Source organism: Cervus elaphus, chromosome 9 (assembly GCF_910594005.1).
Source record: "Cervus elaphus chromosome 9, mCerEla1.1, whole genome shotgun sequence".
NCBI classification, from domain to species: domain Eukaryota; kingdom Metazoa; phylum Chordata; class Mammalia; order Artiodactyla; family Cervidae; genus Cervus; species Cervus elaphus.
Window position 1 is genome coordinate 80,315,284 of NC_057823.1, and position 24,286 is coordinate 80,339,569.

At 45.9% G+C, this 24,286-nt stretch overlaps 1 protein-coding gene across 3 annotated transcripts in view; it reads left to right on the forward strand.

Annotated features, from left to right (window-relative positions):
- Positions 1 to 24,286, forward strand: part of TENM2 (teneurin transmembrane protein 2) — a 1,355,200-nt gene that overhangs the window by 1,098,312 nt on the left and 232,602 nt on the right. For all 3 annotated transcript variants that reach the window (XM_043913490.1, XM_043913492.1, XM_043913491.1), the window contains one exon: positions 20,525 to 20,647. In XM_043913490.1, coding sequence (XP_043769425.1) covers positions 20,525 to 20,647 — 123 coding nt within the window. The remainder of the gene's footprint in view (positions 1 to 20,524; positions 20,648 to 24,286) is intronic.

The window sequence follows — 24,286 nt, forward strand, 5'->3', positions numbered from 1 at the left end:
TTTCCAGTATAAGGCAAGAAAACAGGCTCCATAATCCAGACTGCTTGGGATCAAATCCCAGGGTGTTGTTTTTTTTTTAATTATTTACTAGCTACATGAGCACAGGCAGGATGCTAAGCCTCCCTGAGACTCAGTTTCCTCCCTATATAGTGGGCATAATAATAGTACTTGTCTCATAGGAGTTTGGGGGAAATTAAATGAGAGAGTTTTTGACTCACCCTTAGCACAGTGCTTGGCAAAGGAAGGAGGTGTATAGAGACCATTTTTACTCTGCTGGGTTCCAGGGGTACAATAGTGAGCCAGATATACCTAGTCACTGCCTTTCCAGAATACACGGCAACAAAGCCAGATAGAACTAATGAAGACAAATCACTCATAAGACAAATACATACATGCAGGGAGATACATATGTGTGTGTATGTGTACACACACACATGTATATACAGACATATCTGCATTTATGTTTGTGTACATTTGTGTACATACATGGGCTTCCCAGGGGGCACTAGTGGTGAAGAATCCCCCTGCCAGTGCAGGAGACACAAGAGATGAAGGTTCAATCCCTGTGTTGGGAAGATCCCCCGGAGTGGGAAATGGCAACCCACTCCAGTATTCTTGCCTGGAGAATCCCATGGACAGAGGAGCCTGGTGGGCTATAGTCCCCGGCCGCAAAGAGTCAGACACAACTGAGCAACTTAGCACATGTACATACATATACATGGATACACACAGTCGACCTGTAAAGAGAGTCCATGTGAGAAGTGTATCTCATCACCCCTAAACAGTCTACTCAGTTTCCATAATAGGGCCCACCACACCCCATGCATGAATCCTTAGGAGGGTCAGTCAGCCTTCCAAGTTTTATGTAAAATAAGGATATCGAATTAGGAGTGTGGAATGGGAAAAAAACAAACTCAGCAAAAAATAAACTAATTGGCTAAAGCCACTTATTAAAATGATAATCCCCTCTCTGGACAAAGTGGTCCCACATGCACTGAAACTTATTTCTCAGAAAGACCGTTTGGAGCCAAGTGCCCTCACTCAAGGAGAGCTGGCTCCTGACCACTGTATGAAGCACAAGGCCTTGTGGAAGGAACATTGGAGGTCAAGTCTGAGATCATTGGCACTTGATTAAGGAATCTGTTCTAAATGTATAGAGCCTTCCCAGGAAAAGAAATACTGTCTTGCTCTTAAACCAGACATGCTTCCCATGGGCCCCTAGACTAGCTTTTTGCTTCACTAACTGTCAGTTCATTCACCCAGAGCTTTTCGGGCACCGTTGCTCCTGAGAACAGATGGGAGAACACATAGAAAAAAGTTATTCAGCTCAAAGTCTCGCCTATGCTGACCTTGCCCTGGACCGGCTTTGTGTATCCTAAATCCGAGCCCAGTACTTCACCCCAAAGCTCAGGGTTCTTTGGGAGGTACTTGGTGCTGAAAACTCATCCCTTATCAGCAAAATAAGACAGTGTTGTCTGAAGGAAAAATCAGGTTGAACTGTTTGACGTTCCTGCTTTAGAAAATATAATTGAACTCGAGCTTTGGGCTGCTCTGTCTTGTGTTCAATAGTCTAACAGAGAATAAATCTCCGTAAAAGTTTTGTTTGCTATTTCGCTTTTGCTTCTGGTTTTACTGTTTTCCTCTGTGTGGAAGGTTTCAGTAACAACTGTTTGTTCTTGCTGTCAGGGAAGTTCAGCACACGGGTACTATAGCAGATTGATGTGGTAGTAAGAAGACATCACCTATTACTTTGTGTAATAAACCTCCTTCCAGAAGGAACAGAAAAAATGGCTGTGCCTTGACTGCAGAACATGTCTGGTAAATATTTACAGGAATCAACACTGTTGGCAGAAATGGAACTTGAAGAAGATCTTTGCTTGCATGCGTGCAAAGTCGCTTCAGTCGCGTCCAGCTCTTGGCGGCCCCGTGGACTGTAGCCTGCCAGGCTTCTCTGTCCGTGGGATTCTCCAGGCGAGAAAACTGGAGTGGGTTGCCGTGCCCTGCTCCAGGGGATCTTCCCAAACCAGAGACTGAACCCAGGTCCTCCTGTATTGCAGGCAGATTCTTTACCACTGAGCCACTGGGCAGAGATCTTTAGGTTTCAGGTTTTCAGCTGAGATAAGAGAAGAGGAGACCTTATGAATGGGTTGTAGTGAGCCTTTTAGAAAGAGGGCACTGACACCCAGCCTAAGAGATGGACCTGGACCAGTTAGGTAGTATCATGCTGACTATCAGATGTCTCTGGGGGGCTATGGCAAGAGTGGAATATCAATTTGATGCTAGCTGAATTCTGTTTTTCTTTTCCATTAAATTTTATTATATGATATTGTGCTCTACAGTAGGACCCTGTTGTTTATCCATCCGATATATAATAGGTTGTATCTGCTAATCTCAAACTCCCAATCCATCCCTCCCTGGCTCTCCCCCTCACTTGGCAACCACAGGTCCCGTTCTCTGTGTCTGTAAGTCTGTTTCTGTTTCACAGATAAGTTCTCTTGTGCTATATTTTGGATTCCACATATAAGTGATGTCACATGGCATTTATCTTGCTCTTTCTGACTTACTTCATTTAGTATGATGATCTCTAGGTCCATCCATGTTGTCACAAATGGTGTTAATTTCTTCTTTTTTATGGCTGAGCAGTATTCCATTGTATATATGTATTTCCTTTTCTTTATCCATTCCTATGCCAATGGGCATTTAGGTTGTTCCCATGTCTTGGCTAATGGCAAATAGTGCTGCAATGAACATAGAGTTCCCTGTATCTTTTCAAATTCAAGTTTTCCCCAGATAAATGTCAATGAGTGGGATTGCTGAATCACATGGTGACTCCTTTTAGCTTTCTGAGGAACCTCCATACTACTTTGCATAGTGGCTGCACCAGTTTACATTCCCACCAACAGTGTGGAAGGGTTCCCTTTTCTGCTCACTGTCTCCAGACTTTATCTGTAGACTTTTTAATGATGGCCATTCTGACCTGTGTGAGCTGAATAGCTAATTGTAGGTATAATTTGCATCCCTCTAATAATCCTAGATGAATTTTCTGATAAAATCCTCAGGTCCCATCTGGGAATCCATATGGTTGATTAAAAGTATCATGCACGAGATTTGCACACCAGACAGCCACAGTTTTTACACTTGGTGAAGAATGCAGATGCCTGCCACAGGTTCTCATCTGCGTGGACGGCCGTCCCAACACAACCAGGAGCGGAGTGTCAGGGCACCTCTGGGTGTGGACAGTACTTTGCTCCACAAAGAACTCTGTACTTCTCCAAGGGTTTAACCAAACTGGTTCAACAAAGTAGGAACCCTGATTGACTCCCACCAGTTCTTTTGGTGACAAGGTTGCCAGATTCAGTGTAGAACCCCAATGAAATCTGATAAGCAACGCATAATGCTTTTAGAATTAGTATGTCCTAAATATTCCATGGGACATTCAAATGTAACTAGCCTCCTGTATTTTTGTTTGCCCAGATGTGGCATCTTCACCTGACAGGTCTCTATACACAGCACCTTCTGTGTATTATCTTCAGTTCAGGCCCACGGTGTTCTCTTCCTTCAAGGCCACAGTGACAGGCCCAAGGCAGGACCTGTGACCCCAGCTGAGACAATCAGAGTCCTTGTCTAAGGCGTCTGAAAGCGAAGCTGGAAAAATGAAGTCCTGTTCTCTGGTGGCCCAAGAGGGTGGGAAGACGAGTCTGGTATTCCCTGTGGCCATGGTTCACCATGTGTGGAGAAAGCCCCCTGATAGAGAATAAAGACAGGGCTTGGTGGGCCAGGTCCTCCCGCACTTCCATGAACTGTTTTAACAGCCTCCCAAACACTGCCCTATTCTGCTGAAGCTGCGTCGGGCTGAGCCTTAATGGGCCTGAGCCAGGACATGGCTGTTAAGCTCAAACTCAGGGGTGCAGCCTCCCGGACTAAAGAAGAAAAGAATTGGCTCCAAGAATGCTCACAGACAGATGTTCCCTGTCAGAAGTCCCTGCCACAACTGCCTCAGTGCATCTCTTTGGACAGCTCTGAGCCTGATGGGAGGAAGCGGCCGCAGTGCTTCTGCCGCACACGGCTCAGATCCGCCAAGACCTTCCCGCCCCCAGTCTGCACGTCAGCAGTCAGGGCTGACCAGGGAGTGGAGGCGGGAACCCTCCCTTTGTGCCATCTTGGAGCCTTTGTCTAAAACGTTGTCTCTCTGAAAATATCTCCCAGTTTTAGGCACACTGCCTAAAATTTTCACCCTGAGAGTTTATATGTTTGGCTTAATCTCCCTTCTAATTACACATCTATTAATGGTAGAAAATGTGAAGTCGCTGTAAGCGGGGGAGGACATTCATTGAATTCATATGCATTGAAGTGGCCGATCGTTGGGAAAGCAAAGTTCTGAGCGAGTTGGATGGGAGTCTAGGAAGCTTTCAGTGTGATGGGAAGGCACTCATACGAGAGGCACTGCTGAATCTGGAGGAGGTGGTGGGTCTCTGATAGCTGGTCTTCCCAGACAGGCAGAGCAGACAGACAGCAGACCCTGGGAGGAGAGGAGGCAGGCTGGGGAGGAACTTCCCCTTCTTCTGTGTTCACTTTGGCTCAGGTCTGGGTCTGGCATTGTTTCCATCTTTCCACTCTGGCTTGAGCATCTCTTTTCCATCTTGCAAGTCTTCCTAGCTGGTTGTGACATTGTTCCCATGTGGGCAGAGACCTCACACACCTGGCGGGAGGTTCTGGGGCTCTCGCCTCCTCCACCCTTGTGGAAACAGACAAGGGGAGCTTGTTCCCACCCTTCTGCTTCTGCTTTACTCATTGCTGTCAGCACCAGTGGTTGTTGGTACAGCACCAGTAGTTCTCCGACTTGAGCATCCGTCAGAATCTCTTAAACGGCTTGTTAATCCATGGATACCTGAGCCCCACCCGTGCCTGATTTTCTGATTTATGGGTCTGGAGTGCGGCCCGGTAATTTGCATTTCCTAACAAGTTCTCAGAGGATGCTGATTCTGCTAGTCTGGGCACCACGGCCTGAAACCACTGGCCTGGACAGGCAGCTTTTGGAGGGCAGCAGTGTCTCGGTAACCACTCCCCTCCCCAGCCTGGCTCAGCACCAGGCTCACAGTCAAAGATTAGGAGAGGTTCGTTACTGAGTTCTCCCACACTGCACAAACCTAACCATGTGAGCAGGCTGAATTTGTGACTATCAGGGTAAATGTAGGAAATATTGCTATTGAATGTTTTTTACACAGAAGCGTCTCCTGAATATTAACACAGGAAGGGATTCAAGGTGGCAATCTGGGTGGAAAGAGGGAGGTTGGAGGGCTTGTGTTGAAGTTACATTTGCGTAGAAAAGATGCTGGTTTTGCTTGGACTGTGTTTTGGCGGTGGCTTTGGAGAAGGTTGATGGAAATCATTTAGAATCCCCCCCTCACCTCCCTTTCCCACCCCATCTGCACCTCCCAGCACTGCTTCGTGTTGCCAGTGACATCACACACGGGTGGAACCTGTGAGTCGGGTCAACAGGTCTGACATCCCATCTGAAAGCGTCTCCCCAAAAGGATGACTTTAAGAGTCCAAGCAGCAAGGTGGAAGCGGATGAGGTCAGGGGTCTGTGCTCCTTGAGAGCAGTGCCTGGCCTCCCTGCCAAGGTGTTTAACCCCTGCTCCTGGGGCTCTGTCACCTCTTCTGTAAAATGAGTCTGGAGAAGATGACCCCTAAGTATTTTTCCACATCGGATTCTGAGGTTTTCATTCAGAAGGCAGGGCATTGCCAGTTTAGGGATGACTATTTGCTTATAATCAGACGATTTGGAATTTGAAAGATACTTTTCTCCAAATAGACAGTGTTGTTTCTGGCCAGTCCACACAATAACTTGTTTATTGAGCTTGTAACTCTGTCAAGCTGAACTCTGTGTTTGGCATGCTGTATTTCATTAAATGTGACGATCTCTCCGGGGAGTGTGAAGATTCCCACTTTAAAGATGAGGAAACTGAGGGTCAGAGAAGTCAAAAAACTAAACAAAACTTTCCCAGAATCTTGCAGATACCCTAAGGGCCAGGGAGACCTGGGCTTGAAGCCAAGTCTTTTTGGCTGCTAAGCTGCTCTAACTACATGTTCCATTGTCTCCATAAAAGTATATTTTACCCGCAATGCACCTGAAGTGTAGCTTCTAGTCTTTAGGCAGAAAGAAAGTAGCATTCTGTTTTGACACTTTTACTCTGAGAGGCAGAATGCATTATGGTTAAGTGTTCTGAGCCAGGGTTTCCAATTCAAAGCCCAGCTCTGTTACTGGTGGTTGGATGAGCAGGTTACTTAATCTCCCACCCCTATAGTTTCTTCAGATATAAATGAGTAATAATAAAAGTATCTGTCTCTGGAGCTATTGTAATAAATGATTAATATATTTAAGTTGGACCATTGAAAATTACTGATATTCTGCCACATTTGATCTATCAAATATTTCATGCCTAAATATTTAACCTTCTTAGAAGTGTCTAGCACCCAGCAACCACTATATTCGTGTTGACTATTATTCTTATTGAAAATCGCATTGAAAACTAGTATATACAAGAGGGGTAAGCAACAAGGTCCTTCAGGAGATAGTAAAGGACAGGTGTGCTACAATCCATGAGGTCTCAGAGTCGACACAACTGAGCAACTGAACAACAACATACAGCATAGGAAACTGTATTCAGTATCCTGTGAGAAACCATAATGGAGAAGAATATGAAAAAGAATATATAGACATACAACTAAAGCATTTTGCTATGTAGCAGAAATTAACACAGCATTCTACATCAGCTATACCTCAACAAAATTTAAAAAAAGGAAAGAGATTTGCATGGCGGGTTTGTAGTATCTGGGATATAGTAGGTACTCAATGATTGCCGGTGAATTTGTGAGTTAAATAGAAACAGGAATGTCCAGGAAGACATCCGTGGTGGTCTGGGCAACGGATATGTTTGTGAGCAGCAGGTGGCGTGGATCAGGACTCTTGAATTCTAGCAGGTTCCAGACTCTCCTGGCATGATTCTGGCATAAGGTGGAGAGGCTCTCGGCAGGAAGGACTGACCCCCTGGATCCAGCCTGCCTTAAGCCGTCTTAGCCCTCTGGCTCTGAAGATATAAAGAGCAAGCCTCAAGGTGGAGGGACTGTGTAGGAGGTCAGGTCTTGTGGTTCACTTATGTTTTGCTTTTATCCATCTAAAAAATATGACAAAAGACAGGCATGAGCAGCCTTCTTTCCAGCCCATTCTTCTACTGCTGGTGTTTTTTGGTTTTTGGTTTTTCTTTTTTTTCCTCTCAGACTACTGTAGAGGGCAGAAAAACACAGAAATAATGGTGGGTCTTTGGAAACAGAAAGACAAATGTTCTAAGTTAGAGGCAGTCTAGCAGGGGGTAGTGTTTGCCCCAGTGTGAGAGGCAGACCACTGGTAGCACACACGCAGTGTAACTGTGAACTGTGTGGGCAAGCTTCTTTATTTCAGTAATTCTATGTTTATTGTCATGTATCACAAAGCCTTACAACTAATACATCAAGCTTTTTATTTCACAGATACTATTTTGGGATGAGGGTAAGTGGATTAAAATTTTAAGGGGGGTGATTATAAAATGTAGTGAGGAAATAATAGCATGAGTGGAGATCGGATTTAGTAAATAATCAGGAACATGGTCCATGATGACCGAGGTTAGGGAACCGCCAGTGAGGGATTGAGAAATATCTGTGTATTCCTGGCTCAGGCACTTAGTAGCTGTGTGAGAGTAGGTTAAGTTATTTAATCTCCCTAAGCCTCAGTTTTCTCATCTGTAAAACAGAAATAATAAGTCCTGCCTGGAAGATGATGTTTTGGGGAAACTGGATATTCAGATGAGAAATGGCTGTAGTAATTGAGAGCCTGATACAAAGTCCGGATTCAGTAGATAGTGTTTATGACTATTGCCATGATTATTCTTAGCCTGGTACACTGTAAGACCTCTGTTAATTGCATTTTTTTAAACACAACTTATCAAGTCATTTTTTTATTCAGTACATATTTTTTGGACACTAATGTGTTCTAAACCTGATACAGGCTGCTGCAGCAAATTGAAAAGTGTGTTAATTGCTCAGGCATGGCCGGCTCTGTGAGACCCTATGAACTGTAGCCTGCCAGGCTCCTCTGTCCATGGAAGTCTCCAGGCAAGAATACTGGAGTGGGCAGCCAGTCCCTTCTCCAGGGGATCTTCCCGACCCAGGGATCAAACCCAGGTCTCCTCCATTACAGGCAAATTGAAATGAGTTGGGTAAAGACTCACTCTCACCTGTCAAGGTGCTCATGGCTCAATTTGAGGAGAGGTAGGGTGACCAGCCGGAGAAGGCAATGGCACCCCACTCCAGTACTCTTGCCTGGAAAAATCCCATGGACGGAGGAGCCTGGTAGGCTGCAGTCCAGGGGATTGCTAAGAGTCAGACATGACTGAGCTACTTCACTTTCACTTTTCACTTTCATGCATTGGAGAAGGAAATGGCAACCCACTCCAGTGTTCTTGCCTGGAGAATCCCAAGGACGGGGGAGCCTAGTGGGCTGCCATCTATGGGGTCACAGAGTCAGACACGACTGAAGTGACTTAGCAGCAGCAGCAGCAGGGTAACCAGCAAATAAGTTATTACCACGTAAAGATGTAGATGCCCTGAGAGATGTGGGCACAAAATATCCTGGGAGCAAAGAGGAGGAAATGGGCCTAGAGGAGCCCCAGTAAGCCCCAATGGTCTGGAATTGTTCTGTCCAGTAGCCACATGTGAACTAAATTTTTCACTTTATTTCACTGTAGTTCCTTTAAATTTAAAAGCTGAAGGAATATAACATGGTTTTCTGTTTAAAGAACTTTTATTGTTTTGTCAGAACCACATTTCACTGTACCCGAGGTGGGGAGGGATCACCAACTGAAGAGAGGAGAGAGGGTGCATAGAATGTCATTCTGCTGTCATTTCAATGCTTTATATAAGCCAGAAATGCCCTGGTGGTTACAATCCTGCTACCTGTTGAAACCAACGTGTACCTTCAGTAGGAAAGAAATCTGTGGAACTTGAGTGTCCTATAAAACCCCTGGAATTAGCTCTACTAAGTAAATTGTCAAAAACTCAAAATAAGCCTAGCAGTGTCATTTATCTTATTGTAAATGAAAATGAACTCTTTTGATGGATACTGGTGGCTTGCATTACAATAAAAAGGTATCCCTTTTTATCTAGACTAGTTTTTTCCCAGTAAAAAGTTGACCTTATTAATATTAAGCATATCAGAGAACCAGGATTACCATATTTCTGGAACTTTTCACTTCCCACTCTATGATCAGGCTCTGGGGGAGAGAACTAACTCCTTTTAAAATTCAGTGTTTCTTTCCATCAGAATCAAGTTTTAAATGTTACAGGTTAGGCATGTGAAATCCACTTAACTAAAAACCATTTAAGAGAAAGATCAAGTCCAATTTGCTAACATGAGATTTTTTATTCTTGAGTTGAAAAAAATCCTTGAGTGAACCATGTCAGAAATTAAAAATTGAAAAGAACACTGGCAGCCTCCCCATGTGCCTAATTTGGCTTTGCTGAACAAATGACCAAATTGAAATGAGAATTACATACAGGATTTGCTCAACATCTTTATTTCTTCAACTCATTTCTCACTCCTGAAAAATTACCAAGTTCACACGCAGGAGGGATCACATCTCTATCAACCATGGCATCCTTGGACCAGGTAGAAATAAATAGAAAAATAGTGATTTTAGATTCCAGGTGTGAATGAACTTCTGCAGCAGAAGTACTTTGCAATAGAAACCCGAGCTAATGAATTTAGGATCAGGAAGAACCATAATGCCCAGTTTGTTGACTAATTTATTAACATGTTATTTTTGCTCATGCCCTGCATTGCAAATAATAGTAATAAAAATCTTAGGTGAGAGAAGATGGCTTCTCTGCAGTGCCTTCGTTGTTTTTTAAGGCATTTCATTGCCCATCAGCTTCTCTGTCTTTAAGGAAATGGAAGAGACAGTAGAGAGGGCACCAGACAAAGAATCAAGAGACCAAGTTTCAAATCCAGGCACAGCCAGTCATTGGCTGTCATGGGCACCATCTGTAAAGCAAAGGTCTGGACCAGATGACCTTTGAGCCCATCTCAGCTGTGGCTCTTCCATCCTAATGCGATGCAGGAAAGGAAGCCACAAAGTTGCCCCTGATAAGGGGTTCATGCCAATGAGGGAAGACTATCTAGATGAATATACATCCCCCATCTCCGCTGGTATTGGACTTGAGCTGACAGTTGTCCTGCTGTGAGCTGGGTGATGCAGTCCGTACTCAGGCTCTAGGTGTCATGGGACTCAGGGTCAAATCACCCCTCAACCACTTACCAGCTGCATGTTACATCAATTCCTTGAGCTTCAATTTTGTTATCTGTGAAATGGGAGAATAATGTACACACTCCATAAAATCTATGCCTGCCACACATTAAGGGCTTAATAAAAGTTAACCTGAGACCCAACAGGAAGTGAGACATGCCTCCTGCATGTTTGATCTCCCCAGGTTCCTGCCTCTTTCATACCGACTACACCCTGCAAGGTTGGTTTGATCACCGCTCTCCCCATAGAGATATAAATGGCTGAGAGCATGTGCTTGATTCCATAATCAGCTGCCCCAACTCTGAGTCCTGTCCATGTGGGCAAAATTCCCAACACCTTTTGGCCTCAATTTTTTCATCTATTAAATGGGAATGATAACAGAACCCACCTCTGGATTTATTGTAAAGAGATTTATGGTATGGCTCAGTACTGGCCACTGAGTCAGTACTTTATAAAAATGTTAGCTTTTATTCTAGCTAAGGAAAGTAAAGCTCAGAGAGGTGAATTCATTGGTTCAAGGTCATCTACTTATGACTAGTAGTGCAGGGCTTTGAACCCAGATGGGGCTGAATCTCTCAGGGACTCAGGAGAGGGAGATAGCCTCTTCTTTACCCTGTTGCTAAGCCGCTCTGGCTTGGCTGCCAGTCTCAGGCTGCCTGGCTATGGGCTCTGAGTTCAATCAGAAGGCTCACCGGGAGCAGTGTGCTGGGGGCTGCCTGGGACTCAGGGAAGGAAGTGAGTCTGGACCCTCCTTCTCATTTGCAGCAGTTGAGAGAACAGAGTAGGGCCGCCACCCTAATTGTCACCTTCCAGCACCCTCTCCTCGCTCCCTCTTACAGAAGGCTATTTTCAGAAGAGAGTTCCCCCTCTTTGTTCCAGCACAAACAGCACATCTCCTGATCCATATGACATCTCATCCTCTAAAACATTCACAATGTCTGCTTCCTAGGATTCCAGCGGCCACGTGCCACGCACAGCCCATGTCGCCTTCCCTCCTGGTTGGTGGTCTTAGGGACCAGCACCCTCTTGAACAGGACTGCTGGTTGGCGTTCCTTGAAGAGAGCTGAATATTGTTTGGGTTGTCAACCCTGAATGATAATCTTCATGGGGGCGGCGAGGGGGGGGGGGGGGGGGGGGGGGAGGCGAGGGGGAGAAAGATGTATTGAGGTGTATGTGTAAGGATTGTGGGGATGTGTTTTGCTATCACAAAAGCTCTTAAAATCCGAGACCGTGATTTATTTGCAGAATAAAACCTACCGATATTATCATTCTCTAAAGGTATTTTGATCACATGGGTCCTTTCTTGGAGAAAGAAAGGCTTTTATTTTAGTTCTTTCCCGGGAAAAATAACAGCAGGAACAGAGTAGTCTGGGGTGGGAAATGATGCTCTGTGTGTTGAATGGCTCCAGGTGTGTGTTTTATCGGCCCGAGGATGAGCTGGCTCGGTGGACAATGGGAGGCTCCAGCAGCATTGCCTCTCCTCCAGTGTATTCCTGGGGTCCCCACAAGAGAAACAGAAAGTGGCCGTGAGTGTGTGTGCCTGTCTTACGTATCGATCCGCCCAGGGATGCTGGGAGCCGGGGGGGCCTTGTTAGAGGTCACGGAGAACAGCAGATAGCACACACCCGCACTGTTCACAGTTTTCATCTGCAGTGCCGTGGGTGCGAGGGGACAACGGGAGTGGGACTGACACCAGCGTGGGGGCCCCGTGCACCCCGGAGCGGCAAGGAGCCCCATTCGTTTCCTCTGAACACAGGAACTGATTAATCTCATAGCGCTTCCCACTCGCTGCACCATTCCAAGCCTGTCACAAGAATAGATTAATGCGCTGGCCCCTCCGTGTGGATTCTTCTTGCATCAGGAACACACTGCTCTCTGGTCCCAGGGCTCCCTCATGCAACTGGCTCCTTGTCCTCATGGCAGGCACGCAGGAGGGGCCAGAAATCCTCCCCACTTTTGCGAGGGACTCGCATTAGAAAGGCACAGACAAAGCGTGTGCAGGGAACCGTTGTGGCAGCATGGCTGGAGGATGAGAGCGCGCAGGTAGAGGGATCGAGGCCAGTCCGTTTCTCCCAAGCCCCTCTCACTACCCGTGGTCCTGCCAGGATTCTGATATGGTTATCTACAGCTCATCTTTTCTCTTCCGTGTAATTCCTGGGCTGTAAACTTTGCGACCATTTTGGAACCTGCGGGCCGGAAGTTGGACACAGGCAAGTAAGTTTTCAGAGCATTCTTGGGAGATAGGTGCAGAAATCCCATTAGTAGTAAAGGGATTTGTGGGCGGAACTTCCCTGAAGTGCTTTGAAGGTTTATTCCGTTCAGCGTATCGCAGTACAGTAGGGTGAAAATAAAAGAAATCACTTCACCATGGCCGTTTGAAAGGGATATTTTTTAAAAACTCCTTTAAGGTTTAATTTTTAAAACTCCTTTAAGACTTTAGGCATTTCCGAGAATGTTCTCTCTCATGGTTTTGTTTGCGGCTCTTCTTTTAGGCACAAGGTCATTTTGGCACTAACAGCCTTCCTCAGAAGGATAATTAATACATTTGCAGCAACCCCTCCCTTCAAGTCGGAAGACATGCTGTCGTCTACCGCGTCCCCAAAGGATGATAAGCAAACCGACCCTGGAAAAAGTCACCAAACATATTGATGCTTGGGCAGTCAGACTGTAAATTGAAGTTGCCACACAGATTTATTTTCTCCAGACAATGGCCATGCCTTTAAGTTAAATAGCACACTGGTTTTTTTATATTTATAGAAGACTAATCACTGCTTACAAAAGGAGGTGTCTGTTCCCGAGTGAGCCTTGACAATATTTAGGAACAGATTCCGTAGCCCACCTGACTTGTTCAGTCTTGGCAAAGCTGTGGTTCATTTAAAGAACTCAGAGGGCCCGATGGCCTCCAGTGAGGACTTGATGGAGGGAGTCACTGGCTGGAGGGCATGGTGGTCGACTCTGCAGGTACACGTGTCCCAGTCAGAACCCCAGGCTTCCCATTTACTGGCTCTGTGATCTTGGGCAAGTCACTTACCACATTATTGACCAGAGATGTAATTACCCACGTGTTATTGACCAGAGACATTTCAGTGTTCACTTCAAAACAAATCACAGGCCATAGGCCTTCGTTTCTACAAAAATTCCCTGGTCAATAATGAGCTAATCTTCCAAAGCCTCAATTTCCTTAGCTAGAAATCGTAGATTATATGAGCACCTCACAGGGTCAGAATGAGGTAAATGAGCCTTCATGCACTTTAGACCCCTCCATTGTCATCCCATCTCACCTAAATACACGGCAGACAGCCTCCAAGGGCACCCATTCCCTATCACTGACCCCTCCAGCACCCCACACTCTCCTTTCCCCCTAACTTCACTTCAACCTGGAATGTTCTTCCCCAGATGTCATCATAAATTGCTTCCTTCCTTCCTTCCTTCCTTCAAGGCTTGGCTCAAATGTTACCTATCACAGACGTCATTTTTATTCATTTATTTTCTTTTAATTGGAGGACAGTTACTTTACAGTATTATAATGGTTTCTGCCATACATCCACATGAATTGGCCATAGGTATACTTATGTCCCCTCCCTCTTAAACTCCTCTCCACCTCCCTCCCCATCCCACTACAGACATTGTTTTTGATTGGTCTGTATTTAAACAGGATCTTCCTTGTAGCTCAGATGGTAAAGAATCTGCCTGCAATGCAGAAGACCTGGGTTTGATCCCTGGGTCGGAAAGGTCTCCTGGAGAAGGAAATGGCAATCCACTCCAGTATTCTTGCCTGGAGAATCCCATGGACACAGGAGCCTGGCAAGCCATGGGGTCACAAAAGAGTCGGACACAACTGAGCGACTAAAACTACTACTAAACTACTATATTTACGTGAAAGTGAAAGTCACTCAGTCGTGTCCGACTCTTTACGACCCCATGGATTGTATAGCCTTTCCCTTCTCCAGGGAATCTTCCCAACCCAGGGATCGAACCCAGGTCTCCCGCTATATTTAAATAAACAAGCAAAAAAAAAAAAAAGGTTCAATTCCCCATCCCCCATGTCCTGGCATTTCCTAGCCCTAGACCCTACTTTTGACTTACATGTTTAGTTTCTGTTTCCCTCTAGAATGTAAGTTCCATGAGAGCAAAGGATTTGTCTGGTTAAATGGCTTTATTCCTGGCACCTAGGAATACATACCTAACATACTGTAGGTACTCAATAAATATATGCTGAATGATAAATGATGAATAAATAATGCAAACACTGTAATTAGCCCAACACCTGGCTCTGTGCCAAAATAAATGTTAATTGTCACCATCATCATTGAGCGGGCTCATTTGCATGTGTTAATTTTCACTACTGCTTGCAAAAGTGCCTTTGCAGATTGCCTGTGCAAGTTCCAGGTTAGCATTGGTGCACTAGAGCTCAAACTATTCCACTGGGATTCTTTCTCTCCTCTGGACAGGGGCCCTTTCCAAATTGGGCACATTTCCCATGGGCGTCCTGGCATTGTTGGCTTGATCTGCTGATGTCAGGGTGGGAAGACCCAGCCCTGACCCTCCCCATCAGCCCGCCTGGTCTCCAAAGGAGCTTTGCTGTCATCTCTGAGGCCCTTGCGAATCTGCTCCCAGGCTGAGCCACAAGACGGGGCGAGCTCAACTCCCTGCCCCTCTCCCTCAGCTCTGCTTGGCCTGAAGGCTTCCATTTTCAAAGGGAAAGCCCAATCTCTTCCTCCAGTTACTTATCGACAAAGCTGATCTTTAAAGATAGCCCTGGTTCCTGGGGACCTGCTCCGCAAACACAGAACCCCCATGGCCCCTGTGTTTGCCCTCTTTGTCAAGCAGGGGCTGAGCAGCTCTCTGGGAAGTGTTGCTGACATATTGATTGGCCCTCTTGTCAACTTGATCCTCTGCCAGCCAGTGAGCTTGGAAGGTTCTAAGTGGCACCCAGCAGGGCCCACACATAGCCTAATTACTATTTCAGACAACCCCCTTTCCAAGCTGCCACTTTTCCAGGCCTCCAGTCTCCTGCCCCTGTGGTTGCTAGAGAATTCTTTTACCTGCCACCAGCCCCTCCACCTTCCCTTTGCTTTGGTTCCCCCTGAGTATTTCAATCAGAGCGTATCTGGCACAAACACAGGCAAGTTCAATGAGAAAACAGTACCCTCACTCCAGGTAGGTCTGTTTATTATTCCTGCTGAAATCTGGGGTCTGTGTGTGGTGTTGGTCCTCCCTTGGTGCATTTTTAATACTTGATGAAAGTTTTCTCCAATTAGTCAAAGACACTTTCAGAGTCTGTTTTCCTATTGTGTTTTTAGTGGCTGGTTTCCCGGCTGCCACCTGCGTTACATGAACTTCCACTTGGAGGCTTTTCCTCTTTTGTCCCTCCTGACCCGTGGAGCCCCCTGGTTCCATCCCAAGGTCTCTCTGGAGTGGAGCCTGTCAAATCATGATAAATTGTGCATTTTGTCTGTCGGTGGGGGGCGAATAACATTAGGTAGAGGGTCTCCCAAACTCATTTCACTCCTGACCCTCAGATGGCCTGAACAGGACCTTTTGGGATGAGCTGCTGGAGCATTTGTGGCTAGCGGAGGAGGGGACCACCCCCACTGCATCCAGATGTCTTTGGGAGGAAAATAATGAGGCCAGTGTTCACCTAAAATCTTTAGATGAAAAAACAATGGGCTTCTTCCCTGAGGCTTCTTGGCTTTCTAAGTCTGATTCTGAGAGCAGATCAGAACTGGAAATATCTTCACTTAATGTTTAAAGAGCTACTTGTTGTTCATAGAGAAAAAAATGTAGTGGCCCTAAATATATATATGCTAACTCTTCCCAGCTGGTTTTTAGAAAGGATCCTGACCCTTAAATAAATAACTCTAAGGACTGCACAGACACCTAACATACAAAAGTACAATTTCTCCTATCCCGTATACTTAAATGTATCAGTCAAGAGTGGCTCACGCATGCTGCTGTAACAAAGAGCCCTAAACTCTCCATTGCTTACAACAGTAACAGTTCCCTTCTGCACTCATTCTGTATTCTATCACTGATCCGTCATGGCTCCAGGCCTTGCTGTCTTCACTCCAGACCCAAGCTGATCATGCGGCAGAGGGAAAAGGTATGCAACATGTGTGGTGAAATCACGAGGTGAGGAGCTGTAAACCACCCCCTGCCCCAGGGAAAGGATGCTGACTATATATTGAGCCAGCCAAAATGGTCATTTGAGTTTTTCCATAAAATGTTACGAACTTTTTGGCCAGCCCAATAAAATGGCACTTCATAGACCATAGGGAGATTAATCATGAGTTATAAGGGACCAGGTTGGCTAAGATCCCATTGCAAACCAGAATTTGTAACCAGATCACTATGAAGTATGAAGCAGCCAACCACCTCATGTTGTAATCCTCCTGCAATTCCAAAAGCCCCCTGTGATCAAACTCGATAGTCAACAGCTTCCTTGTCTGTGAAGTGGGCATGATGATAGCACCCACCTCAAATATAAGCAGTGAACCTTGACATAATATCTATAGAATGTCTGCCACGGGGCTGCCTTATAGCAGGGATCCAAGGACTGGCGGCAGGTATTAATATCCTAATCATCAAAGCGCTTCTCTTCACAGACGCGTCTGTATTACTGCCAGCACTGTTTCATTCCATCCTTTACACATATATATTCTGTAATTTTTATTTATCAGAGTACCATATCCTACAATCCAGCTCTTCACATCTGCCCCCATGTGTCATTACCAATTCTAATGAACACTTATGGAGCGCCTTCTATATTCAAGACATTCTGCTAAGTCTTCAGGGGGTGGCAGATGCTGAACCTCCCTCTGGCCCTAAGCAGCCATTATCATACCTGTAAAGGGAAACCTTGACAAAAGGTAAAGAGAGAGACTGGCTGAGAGACTGATTTCTCAGCCCCCACCATCAAGCCAATCAGTAGCAGAATAAGAAGCAGAATTCTCATTAGTCAGGGAACTCATTTACTTCACAGCTCCCCTGAGTCTTTATCCTAAGGACACTTGCGTCCATCCCCACAGTCCAGAGAGAGTCTCATTTTCCTACTCATGTAAGAGGGGAAGAATAGCTGACCAAGAGAAAACAAAGTACAAGCAAATGTCTGTTTCAGACGCCCCCGCCCCCGCCAAAGAAAAAACCAAGAGACGGTGGTTCTACAGCTGATATAGTTCTCATTTCTTTACTTAACGTTCACCTCAACAACAGAACATACGCCCAGACTTGAGTTTCATTTTGCAACTTGAGTTGCATGGCTTCTACTGGGAGGACGGAGCCTGTGCATCGTTGACTTGGCTCTTGTCCTTTTCCAATCTTCCTCTCACTTTAGTTTTCCTTTCACTTCTGGGAGTTCTCTGAGAAGTTACTTATATACTCCAACCCGAACCCTGCTCACCCCGCCTGGGGTTTTCTTGTTTTCAGAATACCTTTTTGTTTTAATAAAGAGATGCTGTGGAACCCAAGATAAAAAGCAAGGGGGGGCAGGCATCTTTGCAAACAGAGGCCACTCTTTCCTGGATGCTTTCTCTTTATCCAGTAAGATTGGGATATTGCTTGCTGGCTGATCTCCCAAAGCTGATGGCTACAGCATGTTCTACGCCTTGAACTGGCAAGTTTGAGTACCAGGAGAGGGGAACAGGAACTTCCCTGGTGGCTCAGTGGTAAAGAATCTGCCTGCCAATGCCAGGGACCCAGGTTTGATCCCTGGGTCGGAAGATCCCCTGGAGAAGGAAATGGCAACCCACTCCAGTATTCTTGCCTGGGAAATCCCATGGACAGAGAAGAGCCTGAAGGGCTACAGTCCATGAGGTCTCAAAGAGTCGAACATGACCAAGTGACTAAACAGCAACAAGAAGGGAGCAGCTTTGACCAGAGTTTTCATATTGAGAAGGCACCTGGGGAGGTTGTTTGTCCTCTTTGACTGATGGACCCCCCACTTCCTTCTCTAAATCTGAAAAGGCAAAATCATGTAAGGCCTGGGCCTCAGCTAGACCGGCAATATCTGTTTGCATCTCTCTTAAAACAGAGACCATCCTTGCATCTCCCATGCAGCAGCAAGCTGTTTTGAGGCGAGCCCCAAGAACCAATTGTAAGTTTTTAAAAAATCATTTAAAAATAGCTAATTCCTTGGCTCCCTTCACCTGGTAATTACAAATCAGATGCTATCGTTATCTTGAAGCTGCCACAATTAGTTCTCATGTCCTGACCTCTGTACGCTGAAAATATGTCATTATTTGAGGCAATCGGATCTGGTCTCTTCAAGTAAGTGACCTACATAGAATAGATAAACTGCAGGAGAAAATTAGGTGTTACCCAGACGGAAAGTGTACAGTGAATGTCACTTATTAGCATGAATCATCTCGAAGAGTTGCAACAGTGGGCTGTGCACTTCAGAGGAATGTAGAGAAAGAAAACTTGGTTATGAGATAGGGGCGTGTGTAAGAAAAAAGCGGACATGCCCCCAAGGACACCTTGCCACCTTCATCCATGGCCATCAATCTGAGCTGTAAAGTTTGAAGACAGGTTTTCTAACCTTAAAACAATGCAGCCTGACTTTAGGTGGTGGTAAGCAAGCAGAATTAATTGCTGTGTGAACAATTTCCTAAGCATTGTTAATTGCGTTTCCTGTGGTTAATTGTTTCTCCCATCCCCGCATCATACTTGGAACCTTTCGCTGTCAACAGCCCTTTCTCTCCCGCCGTGCTGGAAACAGAGCAACGGCATCAACCTGTGTCCGGTTGAAATGCCAGACAGACACGGGGTGGTTATTGTCTGGGTGAGAACTATGCAGGGAAGGGAGCTCCTTGTGTTTTCGCAAAGGAAGCATTTCTTAGATCCGGACTTCGAAAGAATGCAGGTGTGTGGGACTTGCCTTTCGTGCTCCTCAGTAGAAACAGCTCACTGAGAACCATCAGATGTAGGTGGGCACTGAGTTTGCTCAGCGACCTGGGACGTGGGGAGTTGGCACTGACAGAACGATAAGAAGGAAGTGTGTATCTGGAGGCTTGAGGCATGCCTAGGAGTGAAGCGAGAGTTTTTTCTTTTTTTTTTTTTTTTCATTTATTTTTATTAGTTGGAGGCTAATTACTTTACAATATTGTAGTGGTTTTTGCCATACATTGACATGAATCAAGGCGAGGGTGGGATGTTCTGAGAGAAGGGAGAGGTTTGCAGGCATGCTTGTTTGCTTAGCAAAGAAGAGGCAATGTTCTGAATTCTGTCTCATTCTGTACTCTGGGCAAGTGTGGGGGTGAGGCAAGTGGGAGGGATTTTAGAGGGAAAAACAGGGAATTGTCATTGTACTATTTCTAGAGAAGGACCCCATTCCAATGCTACCCCCAGGCTTTTTCCACTGTAGGCAGAAAGGTACTCACTCATCAGGAGAAGGGCTGGGACGGAAAACTATCTTTAAAGTTTGAAATAGTCTGGGAGGTGGGCTTCCCCTGTGGGCCAGTACTACTGCCAACCAGGAGATGCGGGTTCAACAGCTGGGTCGGGAAGATCCTCTGGAGAAGGAAATGGCAACCCACTCCAGTATTCTTGCCTGGAGTATCCCATGGACAGAGGAGCCTGCTGGGCTACAGTCCGTGGGGTAGAAAAAGAGCTGGACATGACTTAATAACTATAAACAACAGCAACCAAGAGTACTGCAGCTACTGGGGGCTACATGGGTATTTCAGCACACCTGAACCAGACCAGCGCTCTGGTCCCACTTGGGGAGGCTCGATTTGAAACAGGCTTAGATTTTGAGCAGTTTCGGGGAAACTATCCTTCCTTGTCAATGCCCCTGGACCACCAGTCTATAAATAACTCTGTCCAGAGAGCAGGAAAGGCCCAGCAGAATAGAGAAGACCCTTCACAGTGAGTCCAAAGGGGCATGTTCCCCTTTGTGGGGGCACATTTGGAAGGGAGGGGTTTCCTCCCTCCTCCTCCACCCAGCCATCAGGGATGCTGTCCCACCATCAGTAAAGCTGTTTCCTTTCCACTGGAGGAGCAAACCCAGCCCACCCAGACCTACTTGCTTTCCACATTTAGCTAATCCCTGTGGCCTGGGGCAAGCCATTTTTGAACTGCAGCTTCCTTCAAAGGCAGCTGCTTGAAAAAGGCACCTGGCCCTCCCCCTTGACATTTGCATTGCTGAATTATCTATTCATATTTTCATTACTTTGTCTCTCCCGCAGCAATGCATCTGCTCGGACTCAATTGGCAACTCCAGCCGGCAGATGGACACACCTTTAACAATGGGATAAGGACCGGCTTACCAGGAAGCGATGATGTGGCAACAATGCCATCTGGAGGCAAAGGTGAGGTTACAGTTGCGGCTTGCCCTCTTGAGGTCACAGGAAAAGTCAGAGCTCCCCCCGCCACCTGGTTCAGGTTTTCTGATCCAAATCTTGGAAGGTATGCAAAAAAAGGAGAAAAGGGGAGGAAAGAGAACTACCCTTTCCAGGTGCCCCTGTTCCAAGCTGTCTGCTGTCCCTGTCTGTGAGCTGGGTTTGGCTGGAGCCGCTGGGAGCTGGCAAGGTGCCGGCTCAGAGCTATGTGCATACCTAAGCTATCTGCAGCGACTGGCAGGCTCTGCAGCTACTTGAAAGCATCTCAAGGCCGGGGCGGGAGCGGCAGCAGCAGCAGCAGCAGAAGGAAGTCCTGCCTGATGGGGAAAGCTGAGAGCAGCAGGCGGCACGTGCCACTAGACGGGAGCCTCTCCCGAGGGGAGAGATACAGCTTCCCCTGGGAGGAAGCGCCGCCTGGCAAGGCATGAAAGGGAAAGACCCGGAGCGGTTCCACTTTGGGAGAGAAGAGAAAGGAGTTTTGACAACTCGGGAACAAAGCTTCTCTTGGCAGAACAGCGAAGGGGGACAATAGGGATGTTTATGAAAGCAATCAGGCAACTGTATTTTTACAGGAAAAAAAATAGGTGCTAACAAGGTGCTAAGAAGGAGGAGAGACAACAGAACCTTGGGGAAGTGGGACTGTGGGGCAATTAAAGGACAATAATGGCTCAGCGGTAAAGAATCTGGGTAAAGAATCTGCCGGCAGTGCGGGAGCCCTAGGAGGTAGGAAGTGTGGGTTCGATCCCTGGGTCTGGAAGATTCCCTGGAAGATGGTATGGCAGCCCACTCCAGGATTCTTGCCTGGAGAATCCCATGGACAGAGGAGCCTGGCAGACTACAGCCCACAGGGTCCCAAAAGGTCGGACACGACTAAAGTGACTTAGCAGCCAATGGCACTATGAGGCAGGTTGCCATGTGGGTGGGGGGAGAAGGATGCTTGATTCAGGACAGAAATCAGGAAGGGAAGAGGTTGCCTGGAAGGGTTATCCAAACACAGAATTTTTCACTCTGCCTCTTAGCTCACAAGGCAGTTCACCCCACATTTTAAAAATACCCTGGAGAGATATTTTAATGATGGGAAGAGAAACATTTATTGGGCACCTATTGTGTGCTAGGTTTAATGCAGTATAACTTCAATAACTCTAAAGGGATAAAATTTATCTCGGAGAAACAGACTCAGGGTGTTTTAGAAATTTACGCTGGGACTTCCCTGGCAGTCCAGTGGTTAGAAGTCCACGCTTCCCCTGCAGGGGGCACGGGTCTAATCCCTGGTTGGGGAAATTGAGATCCCACATGCTGCACAGTACAGCTAAGAAAGAGAGGGAGAGAGAGAGAAAAGAACACAAGAAATTTACCCCAAATCAAACAAGTAGGCAGATACAAATTTGAACTCAGGTCTCTGTCATGTGCATCTTTAGGGGAGTTGTTGGGGTTTTCTGAGATGAGGCATTTTCCACAGAGAAGATTCTAGATTCTAGACTAATGTATACCTCTGTGTGAGGTATACATTAGTCATCCCTGAGATGCTAATGTTCTTAAATTACTCTCTCTGGAGCTGTGCTAGTGCTTCAGGTGTGACTTTTTCATCTTTTGATCCAGGCTTGAAGAATCACTCTCCTCATCTATCCTAATCAAAACACTGAATTACCTCTAAGTAAGCATGAAAAAGTTTTATCTGAGGATGAAATTATGTGCTTTCCATTATCAGGTGACTAAAACCAGACCTGAAAATGAACAGTATATTTTGTCTTCCCTGACCCAAAAGCCAGGAGCCAAATTTCTTGGCCCCAGATTTGCAGTCTGCTCTCCTCTAGGACTTGACACCACCCATAAATGTAACTTGAGTTCCCTTTAGTGCAGTGGTTCTCAGCTGCAGTGTCTGTGCCCCCTAGGGACATATCTGACAAAGTCTGGAGACTTTTTGATTGTCACTTTTAAAAGAGATGCAACCGGTATCTAGTAGGTAGAGGCCGAGATACAGCTAAGCAGCCTGCAGTGCACAGGGACGCCTCCCACAATGAGGAGTCTTTCCATCCAAAATGTCCATGACGCTGCTTTTTGAGAAACACTGCTTTTGGGAGATTCTGTTGTGTCGGATCCACAAATGTCCTTTATTCTCCAAATAAGCACCCCTTCCTTTGAAAAGAGTGCAGAATATACATTGAAAAGTGAATATGCATATATTTTGCACAGGAATATATTTTATGTGTGCATACATACTGAGGTTATGCACACTTTGAAAATAGCAGTCTTCACAAAAGGAAATCCCCGATAGGCATTAACTTTCATAAATGGAGGTCCGCCCCTTCTCCCATGTGTGGTTAAGCTTTGTTTCCAACCCCCACCAGACTAGAGCCTCCCACACCAGCAGGGCAGAAGGTTCCCCAAAGAGAACAAGTCCTAACTGAGAGCATGGTGTCTCTAAATGAACAAAGGAACATTTTCCACAGTGTCTTGGAAAAGACCAGAATTTTTCCCCCAGATGCAATCTGCTTTGGAAAACATTGTGTGAGTCACATAACGTCACACACAAAAGAATATTTTCCAAGTGAGTTCTGAGACAGCAAAGGGGTTGCCAAGTCATTGTCCAGTGGTTTTTAAAATAATTACTTATTTGGGGCCACACTGGGCCTTGGTTGCAGTACGTGGGCTGTCTCTAATTGCGGCGAGCAGGGGCGACTCTTCATTGAGGTGCGCGGGCTTCCCATTGCTGCGGCTTCTCCCATGGCAGAGCACAGGCTCTAGGCACACAGGTATCGGTAGTTGTGGCACATGGGCTCTGTATTGTGGCTTGTGAGCCTTAGTTGCTCCACCACATGTGGAAACTTCCCGGACCAGGGATGGAACCCCCGTTCCCTGAATTGGCAGACAGATTCTTATCCACTGGTACCAGGGAAGTCCCTGACCAGTGAATCATGTCAAGAGAACTCTTATGATAAAGTCTAAGCATTTCAAATTGCTTAAAGCTGAGATAAAACTTGGAACACCTTCTTCTGAACACCAAAACAGTACTTTCTTTGTGACCAAAGAGATCCCATCTCTTCCTAAGTTGAAAAGTTTGGTTTTAAAATCAACTCGAAAAGTTTACATTTTCACACACCCAACTAACACTTTCAAAAGGCAGTGACCCTGGGTTTGAATTTCTTTACTCAGTGACCCATCTCCTCCACCCTCGCCAATTCTATACATTTAGATAAGCTGAATCAATTCCAATCGACTACTTCTCCAGTGTTTCAAAGAGACAATCAAGATATATTGGCAATAAGTTAATTAAATACCACCCCCTCTGTTTTTTTGTGCTATACGATAATCCTTCACTCCGATAATGTTTTCATCAAAATCCACCACCACACATTGCCAGGGAGGTTAATCTTATTAAGCAATTACTGGGTAAGTATCCAGCAGACACAAATTAAAATGTAAGCAAAACACAGGCATGTGAGTCCCATCTAAGATGGCACATTGATAGAGATTTCATTACCTGGTCTTTAGGAGTGTTTACATTGCTCAGATTTGGAAAGGAGTCTAATAGACAGGGCAGCCTACACAGTCGGATATGTTAGTGGAAGCAAAGCACTTGATTAATTAGTTGGGAGAGTATATGTTCTT